The sequence below is a fragment of the Sorex fumeus genome, unplaced genomic scaffold, assembly GCF_029834395.1.
Source record: "Sorex fumeus unplaced genomic scaffold, SorFum_2.1 ptg000014l, whole genome shotgun sequence".
NCBI classification, from domain to species: Eukaryota; Metazoa; Chordata; class Mammalia; order Eulipotyphla; family Soricidae; genus Sorex; species Sorex fumeus.
This window is the reverse complement of record NW_026606071.1, coordinates 28,277,461-28,298,499: the sequence shown is the minus strand read 5'-3', so window position 1 is coordinate 28,298,499 and position 21,039 is coordinate 28,277,461. Positions and strand designations below refer to the sequence as shown.

Below are 21,039 nucleotides of genomic sequence, written 5' to 3'. Positions count from 1 at the left end.
CACCCATCCCTCCACCAGTGTATATTTTTCAGCACCAGTATCAGCAGGTTTCCTCCCATCACCTCTCTCTCTCCCTGTCTCTCTCTCTCTCTCTCTCTCTCTCTCTCTCTCTCTCTCTCTCTCTCTCTCTCTCTCTCTCTCTCTCTCCCCACCTCTCTCCTTCTCTGTCCCTCTTCCTTATAAGATTGCTTCATCACCAGTCATACTCAGAGTTCTCTGAAAGTTCTCATTGTGATTAAGACTTTTCATTTTTAACTCTCTTCACTTCCCTTAGTTCCAGGAATACTACTGTAAACACTCTAATTCATTTACCTCTCTTTTTCACTGCTAAAGTAATACCTATTGACCCAATAAGTAATTTTAGTCCCTAGCATTTGCCTTACAAGGACTCCCTAAATATTTCACTTTAATCTCTTATTAGAAGTCACATTTCAAGGTTAAAAAAATACTAAATTTCATATTTTTTCAAGTTCAGTGGAATGAGGATGAGCCAATATGAAAAAGTGGAAAATAAAATTAAAATTGTGTTAGTCTCATCTTTGTTCCCTTCCTGAAACTTCCCTAAAGCCAGTATTACCTTAGAATAAAAATAACATCTTCCTACATCACAAGGTTATGATACAGATGCAATAAGAAAATAAAGATTAAACGTTTTATACATAAAAGAATATATTGTCACTATTAGAAAATATTCCATATGATAAGTCATTAATCTTGGTATGCCGAATTTTCCAAATGACCTATTAATACTAAAATGCTGAACTAATGGATAGGTGCCAAATCAGTTGAAATCATTAAAAAAAACTCTCAAAAAGGGAGGAAGTTCATTTATCACTGATGAGAAAAAATGATATTACTGGCAAAAACCGTGCAGTTGACTACTTAAATGCATTATAAACCTCCTTAAAAATAGTAATTCATAGTTTTGCAAATTTATAGGTATACTAAAACTACTATGTCATTTTTATACTTCACTGTAATTTTATAAGAACCTTTCATAATTAGTCTTTTTACTATAATATTTCTGCTTATTTTTATTTTAGTAGGAGCACTAAAATTTTAGATATTTAAAAAACGATTTCCTCGATGAAATGCTTACAAAGTCTTAAACAAAAGACTGCAAAAGAATTTCTAAAGTTAAGAAGTAGTAACCTACAAAAAGTGGAGTCAATTTGGACTAAAAAGACACTTGAAGTGTAATTAAGAGGCTTTGGTTAATAAATGCTTCAACTTTGGCAGGACAGGGTTTGGGCCACACCATTGATGCTCAGGGCTTGATCTTGGCCATATGGCCAGGAATCACTCCTGGCAGTGCTTGGGGAACCATATGCAGTTCTGGGAATTAAACCAGGGTTGTCTGAACAAAATAAGTTCTTTACTCTGAAATATCCCTCAGACTCAATACTTCAACTTTTTTTCAAAACAACTTTCTAAAATTTATATTTACTTTCCTATGCTTTAGCAAATTTTCAAAAATAACATAAACTCTTATTTTTTATTTACAACATTACTACATAATATCAACTGAACAGTCTCACCACAATATTCATTTCAATAAAATGATTATCATCCTTATTTTTACAGCTTGGAAAAGGTGCAATGACCTGCCCATATTTGTTATTTAACAAACACAGAGCTGATACTTGTACTCAAATCTACAGACCTCAAGGGGCCATTCTTAACCACTACACAAAATCTTTGAATCTTAAGAAAACTATTTTTCTGACTAGTTTCAAAGACAGTTAATACTGGGGATTATTAGAAGAACTATTTTGAAAATACTCTTTTTAAAAAGTAGCAGGTAGGGAACTTCCACTCAAAATCATATTATTTGTTATTGACTCTCAGAAGTAAATATCATGATTGGAAGGACAAATAACATCAATAAAATATTTTAGAATAAGGTAATTGTTATGAACGGTTATGTCCATATAAAAATGCAATAGAAGAAAGAACATTAGTAAGATACAGATAGTATAGGGGTTGTATGGAAGAATCCAGTTTTATTAGAGCACAACTCCAAGTCTGAACTTACAAATATTTAGGAAATAGGATGCTAAAATTTAGTAAATGAACTATGCATAAGTCTTATTTACTAAAATTTAGAGTGTGTTACACACATATCAAAAGGTCTTTAGGTCTAAAACAATTTAATTAGGCTCCTAAAGTTCTTTATACTTTACCAAGATTTATTTTCATCTGTTTTATCAACTTAGGTTCCTATTGTTTCTAACCTGATTTCACTTAGCTAAACTAGCAATTTACAAGAGAATGTCTGTGAAACAATATTTAAGTTGCAATCACACTACGGAATTAAAGAATTATAAAAATGTTTTTCAAATTTATTCCAGATCATCTTAATCTACCTTAGACACTAATAAATCATTTTAATCAGTTATTATTGTTAGAGAAAAATTCTAATACTGTATTACGGGTAGAATGCAATGTGAGAAAATTCATTTTAATAGAAATGGCAAAATTGCATTTAATTAATTTTTAAATCAAATTTTAAAGTTAAAATTTAATTTTGGGGTATTTTTGCTGTATCATATATTCTAACTTCAAAACTTTTTCATTTGCCAGTGAGAATAATTATGCTTTGTTTGTAAATAGTTCATTATTTTATAGAACATTTTACTTTTTAGACATAATTTAATATTACATTTCATTATAACCATAATGCAAGGAATGAACCCCAGTTCTAAAGTCATACATTTTCTAATGGGTTTTTCATCTACACTAATACATAACTAATTCATTCAGTAATTCAATTGTAGAGTTACCAGTGTACACATATATGCATAAAGCATTAGGTGTTGGGAATAGGATAACTAAATCATTGATAACAATATTTTTAATAATGTATGGTAAAATAGAAAAGAAAAAATTTTTTAAAGGAGACCAATAAGACAGGAGCATCAAAAACTGCTCAAGTGGAAATTTTTAAAAATTAAAAATATATTCTACTTTGGGATTAGATGTAAAAAATGTAGTAATTTTGACATAAATTTTCATAACCATGAGAAATAGCAGTAATGTTATGGATGGATCTGGGTGGTTTTTATTCAATATTGTATCATGTGAAAGCTATTGCATAATTCATTCTTATGAAGTAGACCCAATGACAGAGCTAATAAAGAAGCAGCACAGTGTTGCAACTTCTATAAGTAATGTAATAATTTTGAACTCAAAGTAACCTGAGAACATATTTTCCTTTATAAGTGATGTCATAAGAAAAAGTTTGAACTATGCAAAATATTATCTATCAAAATAGACCAAACATGATTGCTACTCAATGCCTCTTTTGCAAACCACAACACCCAAAAGGAGAGAGAGAATAAAAGGGAATGCCCTGCCGCAGAGCCAGGGTGAGATGGGGGGGATGGGGGGTGGGAGGGATACTGGGATCCATGGTGGTAGGAAATGGGCACTGGTGGAGGGATGGGTATTTGATCATTGTATAATTGAAACCCAAGCACAAAAATCTGTAAGTCTACAACTGTACCTCATGGTGTCTCACTAATAAAAATTTAAAAATTTTAAAAAATAAAAACTTTGTAGAAGGGAGACCAGCATCTTCTCAACTTTCTTAACCTTCCCCTAACACAACAAATAACAACTATAAATCTCTCCTCAGGAAAGTGAATCAATGAACAAAATCACTAGAAATAAATCACTTAAAGTTTCACTACTTATGAAGTTTAAAACTTGTCCATACCCAGTGGAACTTATCAATTATAAAATTTACTATTAAAAATAAATTTGACAATAAAGATAGTATAGAAAGTAAGGCACTTTCTGACTTTTAGTTGACCCAGGTTCAGTCCCTATCACTGCATATGGTTCCCCAGACACTGCCAGGAGTGATTCCTGAGTGCAGAGCCTGGCAGGAGTAAGCCCTAAACACAACTTGATGTAGCCCCCAAAGAAAAATAAATAAATTAGAGAAAGTGGAAAGGTGATTTTAATATTCCTCTGATCTTGCCCTAACCATCTGAACTTTATATAATGACCTCAAGAAATAAGGCACAATGCCCTCCTCCCAAGGCAGACTGCTCTCTGTAGTCGGCATCCTGATGTTTTCCTTAAGGTGCTTCTGTGATGCAATGGAAACGGCCTTCACCCTGAAGTAGTCCAAGAGCCCTGAGCCAGTAGACCTATCAGCCTTTCTATTATCCCATGTTATTTAGTCACCTTGAGAAAGATGATTGACCTTCTAAATGCCTTAAATATGTGCTTTTGAGTAAAATGAGATGTGCTTTCAATTTTCCGCAAATTCACTATTGAATGCCTCAATGCTTTCAGAATTACTGGGCTACCCAAGGTCAGATTAGGGCAGTTTTCTGAATGTTGAGACATGCCCTATATGAAAACATTGTAGCCTGTAGGACTGAGTAGTCAGGATATACAACCACCTCATAAAGACAACGCATGGATCAGCCATGCATGTATAATAGCTATCATGTGCATATTATATACTACATAACATTTTCTATGTAATACTAGAAAGAATATATTAAGAAAATATTGTTTCTGTGATCTATGGTGTACATTTCAGCTAATTAATATGCCAGTTATCTTCAAAGAAGAACCAGTATATTTCTTTCAATCACACTGAATTCAGTTAGAATAAAAGAATTCCATTAATATTCAAAAATAATTTTAAACAAAAGCAGCAACAGAAAATTTTAATACTTTCTTAAATTATTTCATGAAGGAAATTATTTTATGTAAAATGTATGTTTCTTTTACCTGAAATGCTCGTGAATATCCTAATCAATTATATGACTTTTATATACTTATAAGATTCAGTTTATAGTTAATGTTTTGAAGGCAGAACCCTGGTTTTCTACCTTCATGTAATGGGGAATATTTCTTAATCTCCTACTGAACTTGGTATTTGAAGACATACAAGAAATATTGATATAATAAAAATTGCTTTGATTCCTACCTCTGTGTGTGAAATGAGTATTAAGGAACCATTTCTTAAAACATGTCACCAAGAGAAATAAGATCTGTATATTTCTACCAGATGATTCAATTTCATTATATTAAAAGATAAGTCAGTATTAAAAAGACAACTATAATAACATGCCCATAATAAATGATCTCTTTCCCCTGCAATAATAAAATGATAACATTGTTTTAGAATTATACTTTATATTTTATAATATCATTTAAGCCACAAATTCCCTATTACCATCATAGTGCCTGCAGGTTGCAAACTCAAATAATTCATTAATAACATAAGATGAACGAAGAATTTAAGTTACTGTTACAAGTCAATAAGTTTTCAAGTCAAAACTATATTGCTAATATTGTGACTCCAATTCTATATATTTTCTCTAAATTAACATAGTTTACACTTAGGGATCATTTCCTATGTGAGAAAATAGTGTAAGAAAATCTGAAAGCAGAATTGAGGTTCTCTTTCTGATATTTTTATATTGTTTCTTAATTGCAAGGCAACTTTTTTTACAAACTGACACTAACCTGTATCATATGAATTCGTGGTGAAGATAAACTCAGTAATATGGGAGAGAAGATGAAATAGTAACTTTAAGAAGTCTATAGGGACCAAAATCATTCTAAATAAACTAACTGATCTTAAATCTACAACTAATGGTTTCATCTCATAAGATGATTAATAGGTCCTTTGTGAACAACCATGTCACCTGAGAACTGTGTATTATAAAAGTACAATAGCACAACAGAAAAAAGTTGCTTATTACATTCTATTTAACCAATTAATTGTTCAAAATATATATTGAGTTTTTCTTATGTTACTTAATATGTGCCTGGCACATGTGACCAAGTAGAGTTCTCAATATAGTTGAAAAGTTTGGAAATACATTTATATGAAAAATATTAGCCTCAAGAAATGAGGCTGGAAAAGTTTTTTTAGAATTTCCTAACAAAGTTACACACTGGAAAATATTGACAGCTCTTTTTCCTAGGATACTTATAAATAAATTGATATAGATTTTCTAGAGGATATAATATAAATCGACATACATGAAATCATATACATATTGTATATAGTGCATATGTCCTTTTACGTTTTTCTTTCTTTCATCCCCCCACTTTTTTTCTTTACCTCCTGATGGTAGATGTCTAGAATTCTCTCCAAAGACAACTCTTCAAAGTACAATTTGTCACATTCATCAAAGTCTGTGCTCACAGTCTCAGGATTGCAATTCACCACCACTGTCTTCTTTCCAAGTTGACTCAGTGTGCGGATACTGGAGACAGCACACCAATCAAATTCCACACTGCTACCTGCAGAGACAATGATATTGGGGAAAGAGTTAGGAGAAGCATTCAGTTACAACACAAACAGAAGCAAAAGTGGATTTTAAATTCAGGCTAAGAAAGCCAATGCTCTTTTAATTTAATTTTTTAAACTCCAAAATAAAATCCATTATGCACACTGTATTAACAGTAAGATTAATGGGAGCCATTTAAACAAGTACAACACAATGTTGTTTTTATATATACTAGTTCAAAAATAGGTAATCTCCAAATTTGAAGGAGGTAGAAACTCAAGATAAATATGCAATCATTGTGAAGATTTAAAAAAATAAAAACTTCATTTACTGGAAAGATACTCAAAAGACCACAAAGGGAAGGTCTCAGTACACACAATAAGAAGCCAGAGACAAGAATATTTGAGATTTGAGTTTCTGCATGAGTCCTTTCACTTTTACTGTCTCTGAGCTAAACCCAATGTTCTGTAAGGTAGGTCTTGCAGCACTGGCACATCTGTATTGATTCTAATGTCTGTCTTGCCCAAATTGGTCCTTTAAATGTTTGATAATTTATTATCCTACTGAACTTGGTATTTGAAGACCTTTGACTCCAGGCAGAGAGGCAACTAATATGAAATATAATTCTAGTCTAGAGCCAGAGAGATAGTATAGCAGGTAGGGCATTTGCCTTGCACGTAGCCAACATGGATTCAATCCCCAGTACCACATGTGGTTTCCTGAGTGCCTCCAGAAGTGATCTCTGAAAATGGACCCAGGAGTATTCCTTGAGAACAGAACTGGGAGTAAATTGAAGACTGTCAAGTGTAGCCCAATCCATCCCATTTTAATAATAATGAGAATACTGATAATAGTAATGGATTTTTCTGCCTAAAAATATCACCCATAGTGTGATTTCATACAATTAAAAGTTTGTGATTTTTATTAATCATCAGCATTAGAATTTTGTGTGATAGTTTTTTTTTAAATCTGAATAAGTATGCGGTCACTGTCAATTAAATACACCCTGATTATCAGCTAAGTTGACTTTCCCTAGGTCCTAAATTGATGTAGAATTGCTGGATATAAGATATGAAATATGAGAAGCACAGAAGAAATGTCTAGACATGAGAAGGGCAGATCCTAGTAGAAGTATTCATTTAGCCGTAAGATAACTAAGGTGGCATAGGTATAAACACTTTGACCTACTTATGATTTAAAGTAGGTACCAAAGACTGGTATGCTAAAATTCCAGTCACAAAAAATTGTATGTTAAATATACTTAATGAGAAATATTATCAATTAAAAGCTTTGCAACCATATTCATTATAAAATAAATGACACAGAGGAAAATATAACAATTTCTGATAAGAGGATTTAATTAATATATAAGATGTTTTGCCTATCCAACATATTTTTAAAAACTTTTTGAAGTCAACAAAAGTCACATCAGGTGACAGGCACTGGAGGGGGCTGGGTGAGGCCCCTCCCTGCCCCAACGGAGCCAGCCCCAGCAGCGCCGAAAACCTCCAGTATTCAATGCCCCCATGCTCGTAACCACTCTCTACACATTCAGCCTAGCCTCACCCACAAGTGAATCTATTCCTGAACATCTGATACTTTACCACCGCTGATATACCACAAGTAGCGAACCACATTTGTTTGGGTTTAAAGACGAAAGTAACGGATCTTAAGGGGAAATTATACAGATATAGATATAAGCACACAAAGCTCAACCTTTAACAACATGTTACTACTCTCTCATAGAAGGGCTTAATGGCTCCTGGATGAAATACAACAATCAACATACACTTTCCTCTAAAAACCTTTTTGGACCATTTTTAGCAGATTATTTATAATAAGCAATACAAAATAAATTATTTCAGTTCTGCTTTGGGGGCTGGGTTTGAGGTTCAGGATGGAAACATTTTAAATATGATGGTGAAAAGGTGTAATAGTAGTGGGATTGGTATTTGAATATTAAGTGTAATCAAATATTGTGAACAACTTTATAAAAATACTTTTAAATGCACGTCAGAGCTTTGTGTCTACAAAAGTAATTCATAAAGTTCTTGAGCTAAGATAGCTCCTTATGAAAACAACAGTAGCAGAGAAAAAAATTCAAAGTAAAATATATTCCCCAACCTCAGTGAGAAACTTCATTGTGTTTACAAGAACGAAAAATGATAAAGTATCATAATAAAATTAAAGTAGATGAAATTTGTCGTTGAGACTCTTAAGTCAAATGCTTAGCTCTGTACACTTGGACTGTCTATCTTTCTGAACCTCAGTTTCCTAGTTTGGAAAATATACCAATTTCTATCTCACATAGTTCTTGGAAAAATAAATCAACATAAATAAAAAGCACTGTATAAAAGGGAAAGTCTGATGTAAATAGAAGTGATCACTTTACCAATGTGATATGGACCACAGCCCAGCACCATTAACCCATGGTCATCAAACTTGATATCATGCTCCTGAAGAAGAAAAAAGAAAAGATGTAGAAGTTATTAAGTATCTCTCTCCTTTAAACTATATCTCCTGTCTTTGATTCTTTTTCATTATTCTTATTGACATGTATCATCTTGAAGAACCCATGCACTTAGAGTATTATGTAAAGTCAGCTATTTGTAGTAGAAAATAAGTCCAAGGTTTTTAAATAGTCATGAGAACACAACACAATTGTGTGTCCATGAAGCTATTGTTCCTATTATATTTTCACTTGTTTGATTTCCTCACCTTACAGTATGCATTAAGAACAGGAACTCATCATCATATTTGATCCCTAGGATATCTTTATAACAAACAAGATCACTACATAATCAAAGACCCTTCCTAATTAATCACCACCCATAGGAACCATTTATTAAATTAGACCATCTCCACATGTGACAATTTGGTAGCTCCTACCTGGCCATTATAGGTAACATAGAGGTAGTTTGTTACTGATGGGTATTCTGCAGCCAGTGTATCAATCTGCAAGAAAACAAATAAATAAGCAAACAAATGGGAATATTACTTGTAATTATTTCAAAAATTTCTATGAATTTTATTTTTATTCTGCATTCACATTCTTTTAATACCAATTATTGTCGAATATAAGGAAGAAAAAAGTATGTGCACTAGACTTGGTTTATGATTCTAAAAACAAGAGGGAGGGAAAAAAGATGATATAATCTAGTAATCACTTGAGCAAAAAATGGCAATACACACACCAGAGCATCACTGGGTCATTACATCTCTTATAAAAAAACTGTCATATATAGTCAGCAGTCACCAAAAAGACAGCCAGCTAACTGAAGCAGATGTGAACAAAAATCTAAAAACAGAGCAAAATGACCTGAAATTAAGGAATACTTTGATTTGTAAATGAAAGCAAAGGATTTAAATTACCCCATGGGACTTGAGCATTGATGGCCAAATGCCAGCAAGATTGGGGAAGAGGGGAAGAAGAAACTATCTCATTGAACACATTTGGAAAAAGTAAATCAATTCAGCTCTCCAGAGCAAAGATCTCAGCTTAGTGAGCAAGAATCGGAGGCCAATGGGGCAAGCTAGTTCAGGCAGGTAAGAAGGAAAAAAGTTAATAATTGCTGAGGAGAAGATATTCAGCATCAAGCCTGAGACGAGGGTATTCATGTGCCCCTAAGCAATGGGGAAAGTCAATGATTTTAAAGAATATAAACCAGCTAGTCCTATCTTAGCCAAAGCATCTCTTCCACAAAGGGCAAATAAAACTAAATCACAAAGCTATGCCCTATGTGATTGTTATGAAAACATCATTATGTCAGATCCCATTACAATGAATCCTAAATTAACTACAATTATGGAGTACTTAAAATAAGTATTACTCCATAAAAATTAATGTCTAAAGAGGTACTTGTCCTTTTCAAGAGGGTCAGTTGCCATGCTAGGGTAGTTCAAGTTGCTTATACGTTATGGATTTTGCTTTCTACAGATAAATTTGCAAACAGATGAAAAGTAGCAGTATTTTTTTTTTGGTTTTTATTTAGACCAATATGACCATACATTTCCTTCATTTTTTTTTAGTTTTTATTTAGACCAATATGACCATACATTTCCTCCATTTTTTAAGTGCAAGTAGTATGCCCTTATTCTTACCCTTAAGGGTAAGCACCCCTACATCCGTTTCAAGCAAATCAGTGCAGTAGTGAATAAAATTAGCACCATGGGCAACAAATAGATAAGTGGAATCACTTTCTAATTCTACCAGCCCTCTTTTTATTGATAATGAGTGTAAGTGGGTGTCTACATTTTACCAAAGGAATATGGGGAAGAAAAGGAAACTTTTACCTGTTTCACCCAAGGGTGGATGTTTTTCTTTAACCTCAGCTCCCTTATCTGGGCCTCAGTCACGCCCATGCTTTTTGAAATTTGTTTATCTGAGAATCCAATCTCCTTTGCCTTTCTCAAGACTTCTTCTGAAATGGACCCACTATGATTTAATGAAAAGAGATATTCAAGTTAAGAACAAACACATTAAGAAATGGTGAACTGTCTCATTTCAATAAAGGTAAAGGTAAAGGCCCTCCCGTTGATCGTCGATTTGCTCGAGCGGGCCCAGTAACGTCTCCATGGAGACTTTGTTGTTACTGCGTCTGGCATATCGAATACTCTCGGTAGCTTGCCGGGCTCTCCGAGAGGGGCGGAGGAATCGAACTCGGGTCGGCCATGTTGGCCGCTTATAAGGCGAATGCCCTACCCGTTGTGCTATCGCTCCAGCCCTCATTTCAATAAGGATTCCTAAATCCATATCCCCTTCTCCAATATCTGGCCTGTGCTTCAAGTCTCTAAAAATATGAAGTTTGAAAACCATCTTCACCTGTGTATCCCAATATTGCTTCAGACTATAATCTCCTTAAAACTGCCTTTGGGACTAAAGTGATAGTACAGTGGTTCACATGCTTGCCTTGCACACAGTCAACCCAGGTTGGATCCCCAAAACCCCATATGATCCCTCGAGCCATGCCAGGAGTGATCTCTGAGCAGAGAGTTAGAGTTATTCCTGATCACTGTCAGGTGTGACCCAAAAAAACAAAAACAGCCTTTGTTGGAGCTGGACAGATAATATAGGGGTTAAGGTGCTAGTCTTGCAAGCACCTTATGGTTAACCAAATGGTCAACCCCTGCACTGCATTCAATTCCCCAATCACTGCCAAGAGTGATCCCTAAGCACAGAATCAGAAGTAAGCACAGAACCAGGAGTAAACCCTGAGCACAGCCAGTGCTGTCCAAACAAATAATAAAACGAACAAAAAATAATCTGCCCTAGTCTATTAATATCATATTTACCTATCGAGAAGATAGTTCTATGGTTTTATGATTATTCTACCCTTCAGCATGATTTGGCTTCTCATTTTTCCATGCTCCTGCACAGTGTATGTTGTATTCAGGTTGTTTATTTCATCAGTAATGCCTGTCACGTTGCTCCTAACTACCCACCTTCTCTCCAGCTCCTAGTCACCTTTTGAAGGTCGACTTCAAAGCCTCTTCTGTTTGCCCTCATCCACACTGATCTTCCTGGGACCTTAACTGACTCTCTGGCTTGGAGTCAGGAGGGAAGTGGAATTCATACTCTCTGGCATGTCATTATCACTGACACTTCTGATATTGTTTTAGTTTTTATTTACAACCAAACATTATTTCTGCTAGATTTAAGTTCCATGAGGGTAAAGAATGCAATAGGCTCATTTGCCAAAGTCTAGCACACTGTCCTATAGATAGAATTCAACAAATATTTATTAAATGAACAAAGGAAGCTATAACTATAGTGTTTTGTTTTATAGATGAGAAAAAGAAGTTATTAAAAGCAGCTCATAACTAGAAATCAAAATGCACACCCAAGTAATTTGTAAAAGGCCAAGGAACCAAGGAATAAAATATTACTGTAAAAGTATCTAAACCAAATATCTGTGGGCCTGCTATTTCATGCAACAGTCAATACAATAAAATTCAATTATAATGGTTTAATAGTCAATATAATCAAATTAAAAATAACTGTGCTGTCAGAAGATATAATAAATAAAATGCTTTAATATAAATTTTAATAGAATATGGTAAACTAAATCAATTGCAATTTATTCATTCTAATCTCTAATCTTATTTAATTAATTCATAGTCTGAGTTTAAAGAGAAAAATTCCTGCTGGTATACTGAATAGCTATTTCTTTGGTTTTTTTCTTTTTTAAATATCAGTATTAGTTTGAATTTTTGCAGCAGCAGCTCTTTATACTCAATTCACCTTTTATATCACGACTAAATTTCCTTCTGTCTCTCAAATCAATTCATTATTTCTTTCAATGAATTTAATTTCTTCTTTATTCCCACTTTGACTTTTTAATCTTCCCAAGTATTTGATAAGCATTCTCCCAGAGCAGCACATTTTCCTGTCAAATTTTTGAACCATCCTGGTCATTAAGTTTTATCAGTTTTATATATATATATATATATATATATATATATATATATATATATGCTGAGCCCTATGCTACAGGCTCTAAAACCATGCTGTCCAGTATAGTGACCACAAGTCACACTGAACTATTCATATTTAAATATTAGTGTTTTATTCAAATAAAATTAAAATATTTCTTTTTTTTCTTTTTTTTTCTTTTTTGGATTATGCCGAGATGCTCAGGGATTACTCCTGGCTCTGCACTCAGAAATTACTCCTGGCAATGCTCAGGAGATCATTACTCCTAGAAATGCTCAGGGAACCATATGAAATGCCAGTGATCAAACCCAGGTTGGCCTTATGCAAGGCAAACACCCTACCCCCTGTACTATCCAGCCACCTCCAGCCCCCTCAATTAAAATTTTTGATTCCCGCTCATAATGACAACATTTCAATTGACCCCTATCAACTCATGATGAGAAAGATGATATTACATATTGTCATCACAGAAATTTCTACTCTATGATGATGCTCAAGCAAATGCAAAATATTATTTGGGATAGTGGAATGTTAGAGAGCAATTTAAAAATATTTTATGACAAGAAGAGCTATCTAGTGCAATGTGAGGTCAGAGAAAAGAGTTTACAATGTGAGTGGTTATAGGTGAGAAATACAAAGGCAGCAGAGGAATGAGAACAGAGCTATAAAAAAAGGTTGAGTTTTATATAGATGAAGTTGACAGATATACTACAGCCAAGGGCAGCTGCATTATCAATAATTTGGTGGTAGCAAGCAGCGTGGCAGGTACATGGAGCATACTAAGATTTGCAGTTGGGAAAACTTGGCAGAAAATTGTGGATGAGAAGGGTGGAGTGGCATTCGTTGCCTTTCATTAGTGATTTAACACTAACTGAACTTGTGTATGTGTCAGGTATTGTGCCACTGACTGTAATGACAGAGAGATAAAATAGAGAATCTCTATATTCGAGGAGGCCAGAAGCCAGTAGGGGACACACAAATAGATGTACCTGCACTGTGTGAGTTCCCAGGGAGAGATGGAAAAATAAGATGAGAATGTGACTCAAAGGAGGCATTTCTAAAGAAAAAGTCTGGAAGGACTTTGTGCCAGAGATGAGCTTTTAAGAGCTGACTTCTCTTTGAAACAACTGACCTTACAATTTTTTAAGATGGGAGGGGGCTTTTGGGGTCACACCCAGCAATACTCAGGGGTTACTCTGGGGTCTGCACTCAGGAATTACTCCTGGTGGTGCTTAGAGTAGGATATGGGATGGTGGGGATTGAACCCAGGTTGGCCATGTGCAAGGCAAACGCCCTCCCCACTGTACTATCAGCCCAGCCCCATAAGGTTATGGTTACTTTTCACACTGCAAATAAGTTTCAGAGCAAAATCAGAATTGTGTTGCTGTCATTGCTCTTTGATACGGAAGTGCCCGTTTCTACTTTCCTTGCCACGATTTTGATCTTAAACCAATTGCTCTTGTGGAGGTATTAGGGATCTTTAACCTCAATGTTGAAGTGCCTGCTAAACATTGTTTACTCAAAATCAGAACTTTGGATGATCCTTTATGTTTGGGAAGAGTCCTTCCAAGTGGTATCCAGGGACCTGGTGTCACCTAACAATTCTAAGCCAAGTAGGCCATCAGTTGGGAGTTAGGGTGCAAAGATGCAGTGCTACACCACATCAGGCCCTCCCCCAAAGTGTGAGAGTCTCCAGCAATGCTCAGGAGACCATATGGTACCATACCCTAACCCCATGCTAGCTTCCCAAACCCTGGTTTTTAAGTCTTAAGTTTCCGGGGAAGTCCCAAATTATATTAATAACTATGCGTGTTAGAAAAGCTATGCATTTTCTCTGAAATCTAGTTTTGTTGCAAACATAATTTTGAAGTTTGAAACTTATAGATATACTACATGTGAAACATCAAGTCAATTCTTACCCAAACATTTTTTAATGAATATAATATTTGTAAAATATTTTATGAATAGAATATTCACTCTCTAGAATATTTTCCTTTCAATATGAGATACCAGTAAAAAAATGACAAGTGAAAATATATTAAATGTATGTCAAAATAAATATTCTAAATTATTGCTAAAACTAGGGCAGAACCCATAACAATAAGCATAATAACTTAAATGACTAACCAAACACCTAAAAGTACCCAGAGATACTTAGCAAACTTGTCCTAAGAAGAATCATAATGCGTCTAATTATGACCATGGACTACTGGCATGGAATGAAGGCAATTTTTTCCTGTTCAAGGATCAACAGAAGTAATATATTTATCTTTAGCTCCTTTGTGGTTTTCTATTTATCTTTTTAATAATTAATTTTTATTTCTTATATGGAATGTGAATGAATTCTATAAAGGTTGTTATATTGATTTAAATAAAAAACGATGTTCAGGAAACAACTGCAAAAAATTAGTTTCCTCATATTCGAGAAGTCAAACCAACAGCTTGACTGCACGTTCCTTTCTGTTCCTTTATTACTAAAAATTTAACATGATTCCATTTATTCTTTTCCATCAAATAATTCAGAGAAGCATTTCACAAGCAGGGATCAAGACACAGGTAAGTTCTCTTCCTTCCCACATCAGCTACTGCCCAAATTCTGTACTCTTTTTTTTGTTTTGTTTTGCTTTTTGTTTTGTTTTTTGGGTCACACCCAGCGATGCGATGCTCAGGGGTTACTCCTGGCTTTGCACTCAGTAATCACTCCTGGTGGTGCTTGGGGGACCATATGGGATGCCGGGAATCGAACCTGGGTCAGCCGCGTGCAAGGCAAACGCCCTACCCGCTGTGCTATTGCTCATGGCCCTGTGTAGAGTACTCTTAACTCCAAGATTGGCAAGCAGTTTCTCCTCGCTCTTTCTCTCTCCCTTTCTCTTTCTCTCTGTCTCTGTCTTTCTCTGTCTCTCTCTGTCCCTCTTTGTCTTTCTCTGCCTCTGTCTCTGTCTTTCTGTCTCTGTCTCTCTCCCTTTCTCTCTCTCTCTCTCTTTATCTCTTTCTCTGCCCTATCTCTTACTTGTTCTCTCTGCTAACTCTGTGTAACTCAGTTTGTCAGATATGTCTTTACACAGAGAAGATAACTGACTTAACTGACTTTTTCTCAACTGTTCTGATACAAAATTTTATTTGCGTGCCATGATAATAAAATGAAAAGAAGAAACAGTTTGAAGACATGATTCATTACATTTGGGCCAGTGATTTGGTTAAGGTTAAAAGTCATCAAAGTCAATCAGGGAATGAGTAACCGTAAGTGAACACAAAGCTCATCTAATAGTGTTACGGTGCGCTTTCTGCCCCTTGACTTTGTCCCCTCTCGTCAGGTTGCCTATCATTTTAAAAGAGCTTCCATCTGAGAGAGAGGTTTTTTTTATTTTAACTCAAGCTATGTAAAAGCATTTCTGTGGACAAGGCTATAGAATGTCCATCGCCCACTCCTCAAAAATGTTAGCCTTTCCATGAAACAAACTCAAAATAATAATTACTGAAAGAAATATAAATGATGAATTAGCAAATCAAACTGCCTCTGAAGCCCCAGTAGGGTGATTTCCATTTATATAAAATTGTAAATTACAGGAGCATGAGACCAAGTGAGAAATGCAATCAGCTGAATGGAGCATATTGTACCAGAGCACCATTTTTTTAACATATAAAACATAACATTTCTGTTATTTGATATGAATTTGTTCTTGTATGAATATAAACACATCAGGTCCATATTTAAGAAGTGGATCTGTTAAAATATGCTCATACAATCAGCTTTCATTTCCCTATCAGGTTTCTTAGCTCTCTGAGTTCAAGGGCAAACACTATAAGGGTTACCCTTTATCACTGTAAGGGTAAACAAGCTCAATAAGCTCAAAACAATAAAACAAAGAAAATACACCAAAGAACTGTGATGCTGGCCTTTCCATAATCTTATATTTGTCTTTTTAGCAGAACAAAATGACGGTCTACATTTTTGAGAGAAAAACATTTTAAGAACAGACCATTGGATTTTTACACACTCTGCCATTATCTTTGAACAGCACAGTCGCACTTCTATGCAGGAAGTCTCCTGTGTGGACCCTGGTTTATAAACAGTACGAGTTCTTTCTCTTTCTCTTCCATTTCCAATGTAGATGCTGTTGTTATTTAAAATTCCTCCCTATCATCTCTGCCACTTCCTCCACTCACACTTAGTCTTCAATAATAAATGATAAAAGGAAATGGAATAAATTCGTCTTAATGAGGAAATTTTCACCTGGCATAGAGGAGCTGGGGAAATCTATTAACCGACTGGAGGAACGCCTGCAGCCTGGCAATTACCAGGGGAGCCAGCGCACTTCACACAGGCCTCTCTTCCACTTGACTGGCTTTTATCTGATCCACCAACTCACAAGTAATACTAAACAAATTTCCCTCCAGATTGTGCAAGCTCTAATGTGAAAATGAGCACTCCACTTGGCCTACAATTATGGGATGGGCTTGCAATTTTACTATTATCCTCCTTGAAAAAGTATCCCAAGGGGCAAATGCTGAACAAAATGCTGAAAAAAAATCTGGGGCCTGATGCTCCATAATGGCACTTGCTTTCATGAAATATGAGGACACAGTAAGATATATGTTCTCTGCCTCCAGACCCCTCAACACTCTTTCCTCTGAGTTGTCAGTGCACCGCTGATTATTTTTGGCATTTCAGAGGTCCAAGACCATGCCACATTTACTATAATGCAATCAGCGGAATTGTTATTTGTCTTTCCATCTCTTATTTTAGTGGAGAAACAGAAAAGACATTTTTCAAAAGCAGCAGTACTGCTTAGAACAGAAAAGAAAAAAACTCAGGCACTCACATAAATACTACTAAATTCTAAGTTGTTTTTGTACAGCAATACCATACTTGGAAAAATTCAACAAAACTTGTATCTTTTTATCTCATGTACTGAATAAATAATTCCTAAAGATAATGCTCATGCAAAAAAAGTGCTATCGTAAAAGTTATCTGCTAGGATCAATGTATTTAGAACTATTATAATAAAGCTATAATATATATGCATATATACATGAAAGTACTATATATAACATGGACATGCATAATTATATTTTATATAATTCAAGTGTTGATTTTCAAGAAACTGCTTAAAACTAAATTTCAATTGTATTCTACTAACAACAACAAAATCAAGATAAAGAAGGGAACTTTATAAAAAATCAGTATTGTAAGTATCTATTAAATAGGCAATATTTAATTTCCTGATCTCCATGTACATTTTTAAACCAATCTTTGGTAATTCTAATACAAAAACATTTTATATTATTTTCAATTTGGTAAGGCCACTTATATAATATTAAATATATGTATGTATTCTATCTATACTAATACTAATAAGACATAGCCTAATACAGGATCATTATAATTTTGAGTCTTAAAAATATTTTGTATTTTATTAATTAATTGAAAAAACAGTGCCACTGTCTTTCTCTGAGGCTGGAGAGATAGTAGAAGGGTTAAGGCTCTTACATGTGACTTACTCAGTACCTCAAGTACCACCAGGAGAGACCCCTAAACATAGAGCGAGGAGTTAGCCCTCAATCTCCACTAAATGTGGCTGAAAATATTATATATATACATATAAACATATGTACATATATATAACTTGCTTTGCTTTTCTTAGAAATCAATAATGAGAATTTTAATAAGTTATTCAATTAAAGTCTATCTAATAACTGCTGCATGTTTTTTCTTGCTACATGTATCATATACATGAACATATACATGATACATGTATCATATACATGAACATATACATGATACATGTATCATATACATGTAACAAACATAAACATGAATAATTTTTAACCAAATTATTCTTGTTTTTGAATAATTAATGTCGTCCTCTGCTAGAAAGCGGGAAAATAGAGAACTTTTCTAAGAGAATTGAACAAATTCTAGAATTAAATTTCTGGAGATAAGTCATATTAGCCTGCTGTTGATATAAGCATTAATTCTTTCATGGAAATCAAAATTTTATCACTGAGGAATTTCAAATGATGCATAGATATATATTAGTACCTGGGAAGGTAAAATTATACATCTGCTTCACACTATTGATTCAAAAATAAATTGGGCAGTTCACACTTCAAGGTGTCTAGAGCAAAGGCTGAGCAATTAAATCAATCTATCTTCTGGAGAATGTGTGATATCATAGGGTCAAAAGCTGTAGATGTGATATTCATATTGCCATGTTGATATGGATTTGATGTCTATTACATTTTCATTATTACATTTATATAAACAAATCATTTCTTATTGCATATTTCCACATTAGAGAGGCAAATTACACTGGCCAAAACCTAGAGTCATACTCCAATTGTGTGGAGAACCAAGTCTCATCCATCAGATGAAATGGTATGTCAAGTATTGATCACAATGCCAAGCAGATAATAAGAGCTTCATAAATTCAAATGCCAGGGGAGAGAGAAGAAAAAAAGGAAGAGCTAGCACCAAAAAAGGAGATGAAGAGGTGCCTAAGAAAAAGCAGTAAATGGAATAAGCAGAAGGAAAATAAAAAGGAACTAAATGTGATGCTGCATCTGGGCGTTTTTAATCGCTTTCATCTCCTTAGTAGTAACACTCCTATAACCAAAAACTAAGGATCCCCCTAACTTTGTACTCACTCTGAACTCTTCAGAGAATGCCCATTTTACCATGCATTCTTCAGTCAGGAGGCATGGCACAGACAACCTTACACTCTTCAGGAGGGGCATTCTGTCCAGTTCATCACAGAGACTCTAGGCCCCCATAAAGCCATTCAATATGAAATGAGAAGTGAGTGCATTCTAGGAGCTAGCAAGGTTATCTAGTTTCTATAACCTAGTTTGGGCAACCAGTAGGTTTAATTTTGCCTAAATTGAATTTCCATATTATAACCTGGAGTTTTCTGACTCATACCTTCATTAACACATGCAAAAAAATAAGGCATTTTCACTTGATTAAAAGAAAAAATGTGTATGCTTGCATCTGTGTGAAGCCTTTTATAACAAATACAGCAACCTCATAAGAGACAAGCTCTCTTCTCTGGAAGATCCTGCTGAAGCCTGTAAAGGTGGCCTGGCAGTGCTTCCTCCCTGCTAGGCCTATGTTTTCCCCACAAGAGTACTAAAAAGGTCACATCTCTTACAATGCATCTGCTCTAAGTGGGGTCAACAATTCAGGCAGGGAAACACACAGCTCACTACTTGACAGTTAAGGAGGAACTGATCTCCAGCTGTCTGATTTAAAAGTCAGATCTCCAGAAAAGAGGCTTTTGGAAAGAGATAGTTAGTAGGACGAAAGGCACAAGGCCTTGGCTAGATTCCATGCTTGCCCCTGACTGGTGTGACATTAAGAAAGACACAGGCCGCAGCATGACTCAGTTTCACCATGCACAAAAACAGAAAAATGAATTTTCCATTGGCATTATAATAGAAATGTGCCTTAAGTGCACCTAGAATCAAAGATCTCTGTATCATCAATACTACAAGCATGTTTCGTTTTTTTTCTTTGCCTGGACTTTCTCTGTTGCTTAATTGAATCAAACCTTTCACAACAAGTGCAAATATTTATAAATATTTCTCATAACAGAAATGTTAAGAAAACCTTGATAATTTTGTTAACTTAAGCAGACTAATTTGCATGTTTTAGTTAAAAAATTTCATACTTTTGAAAACCTAAAAAATTTGTTTAACTGAAATGTAAACATTTTGGCTTATTTTCAAAAGGCAACAGAGAAATAATATCCATATAAGCACTAGAATGTTTGTATTGCATGCAATCTCAACTCAAAAATATGAAATAATTGCATAATCCCCCTTTTTACTAGAAAACTATTTCATCAAAATTGTCTAAGGTAATTAGAAGCTAACTATGTATAAATTTTTTAAAATGACAACCTAAAGATCCTGATCTACCATACCCTCAAACACAGATAATTTTATATCTTGGGCTATACTTTTTCATAATATAATTTTCTTATTCTCTTTGAGCAACTGGAATTATATGCTTCTCCAATTTTCCTTTTTTACCATGAATAAGAAATTAGATTTTTCACTTTCTATCAAGAATATTTTTTTATTTACTTTAATGACCATACTATGACACAAACATTTTTGACTATTTTATTCTGTGCAAGGCACTATATCCCAATTCCAAAGAAAATAAATGCTGAAAGAATTGTAATCTAATCACATGTGCCTCTGAACTGCCACTTTAGAATAAAATATTCCTTTTATTCAAATAAATCAGTAAAAGCTTTTTAGAATGCTTATTTTAAAAGTATATGGAGGGTTCTAGAATAATAGTACAGTGGTTAGGCCATTTGCCTTGCATGT

General features: G+C 34.5%; 1 protein-coding gene across 1 annotated transcript in view; it reads right to left on the bottom strand.

The window, feature by feature from the left end:
- The window catches only part of CPS1 (carbamoyl-phosphate synthase 1), a 120,820-nt gene that overhangs the window by 30,046 nt on the left and 69,735 nt on the right, over positions 1-21,039 (bottom strand). The window contains exons 22-25 of the mRNA XM_056111879.1: positions 10,560-10,701; positions 9,156-9,221; positions 8,659-8,722; positions 6,098-6,279 (exon numbers count right to left, since the gene is read on the bottom strand). Of these exons, the coding sequence (XP_055967854.1) occupies positions 6,098-6,279; positions 8,659-8,722; positions 9,156-9,221; positions 10,560-10,701 (454 nt within the window). The remainder of the gene's footprint in view (positions 1-6,097; positions 6,280-8,658; positions 8,723-9,155; positions 9,222-10,559; positions 10,702-21,039) is intronic.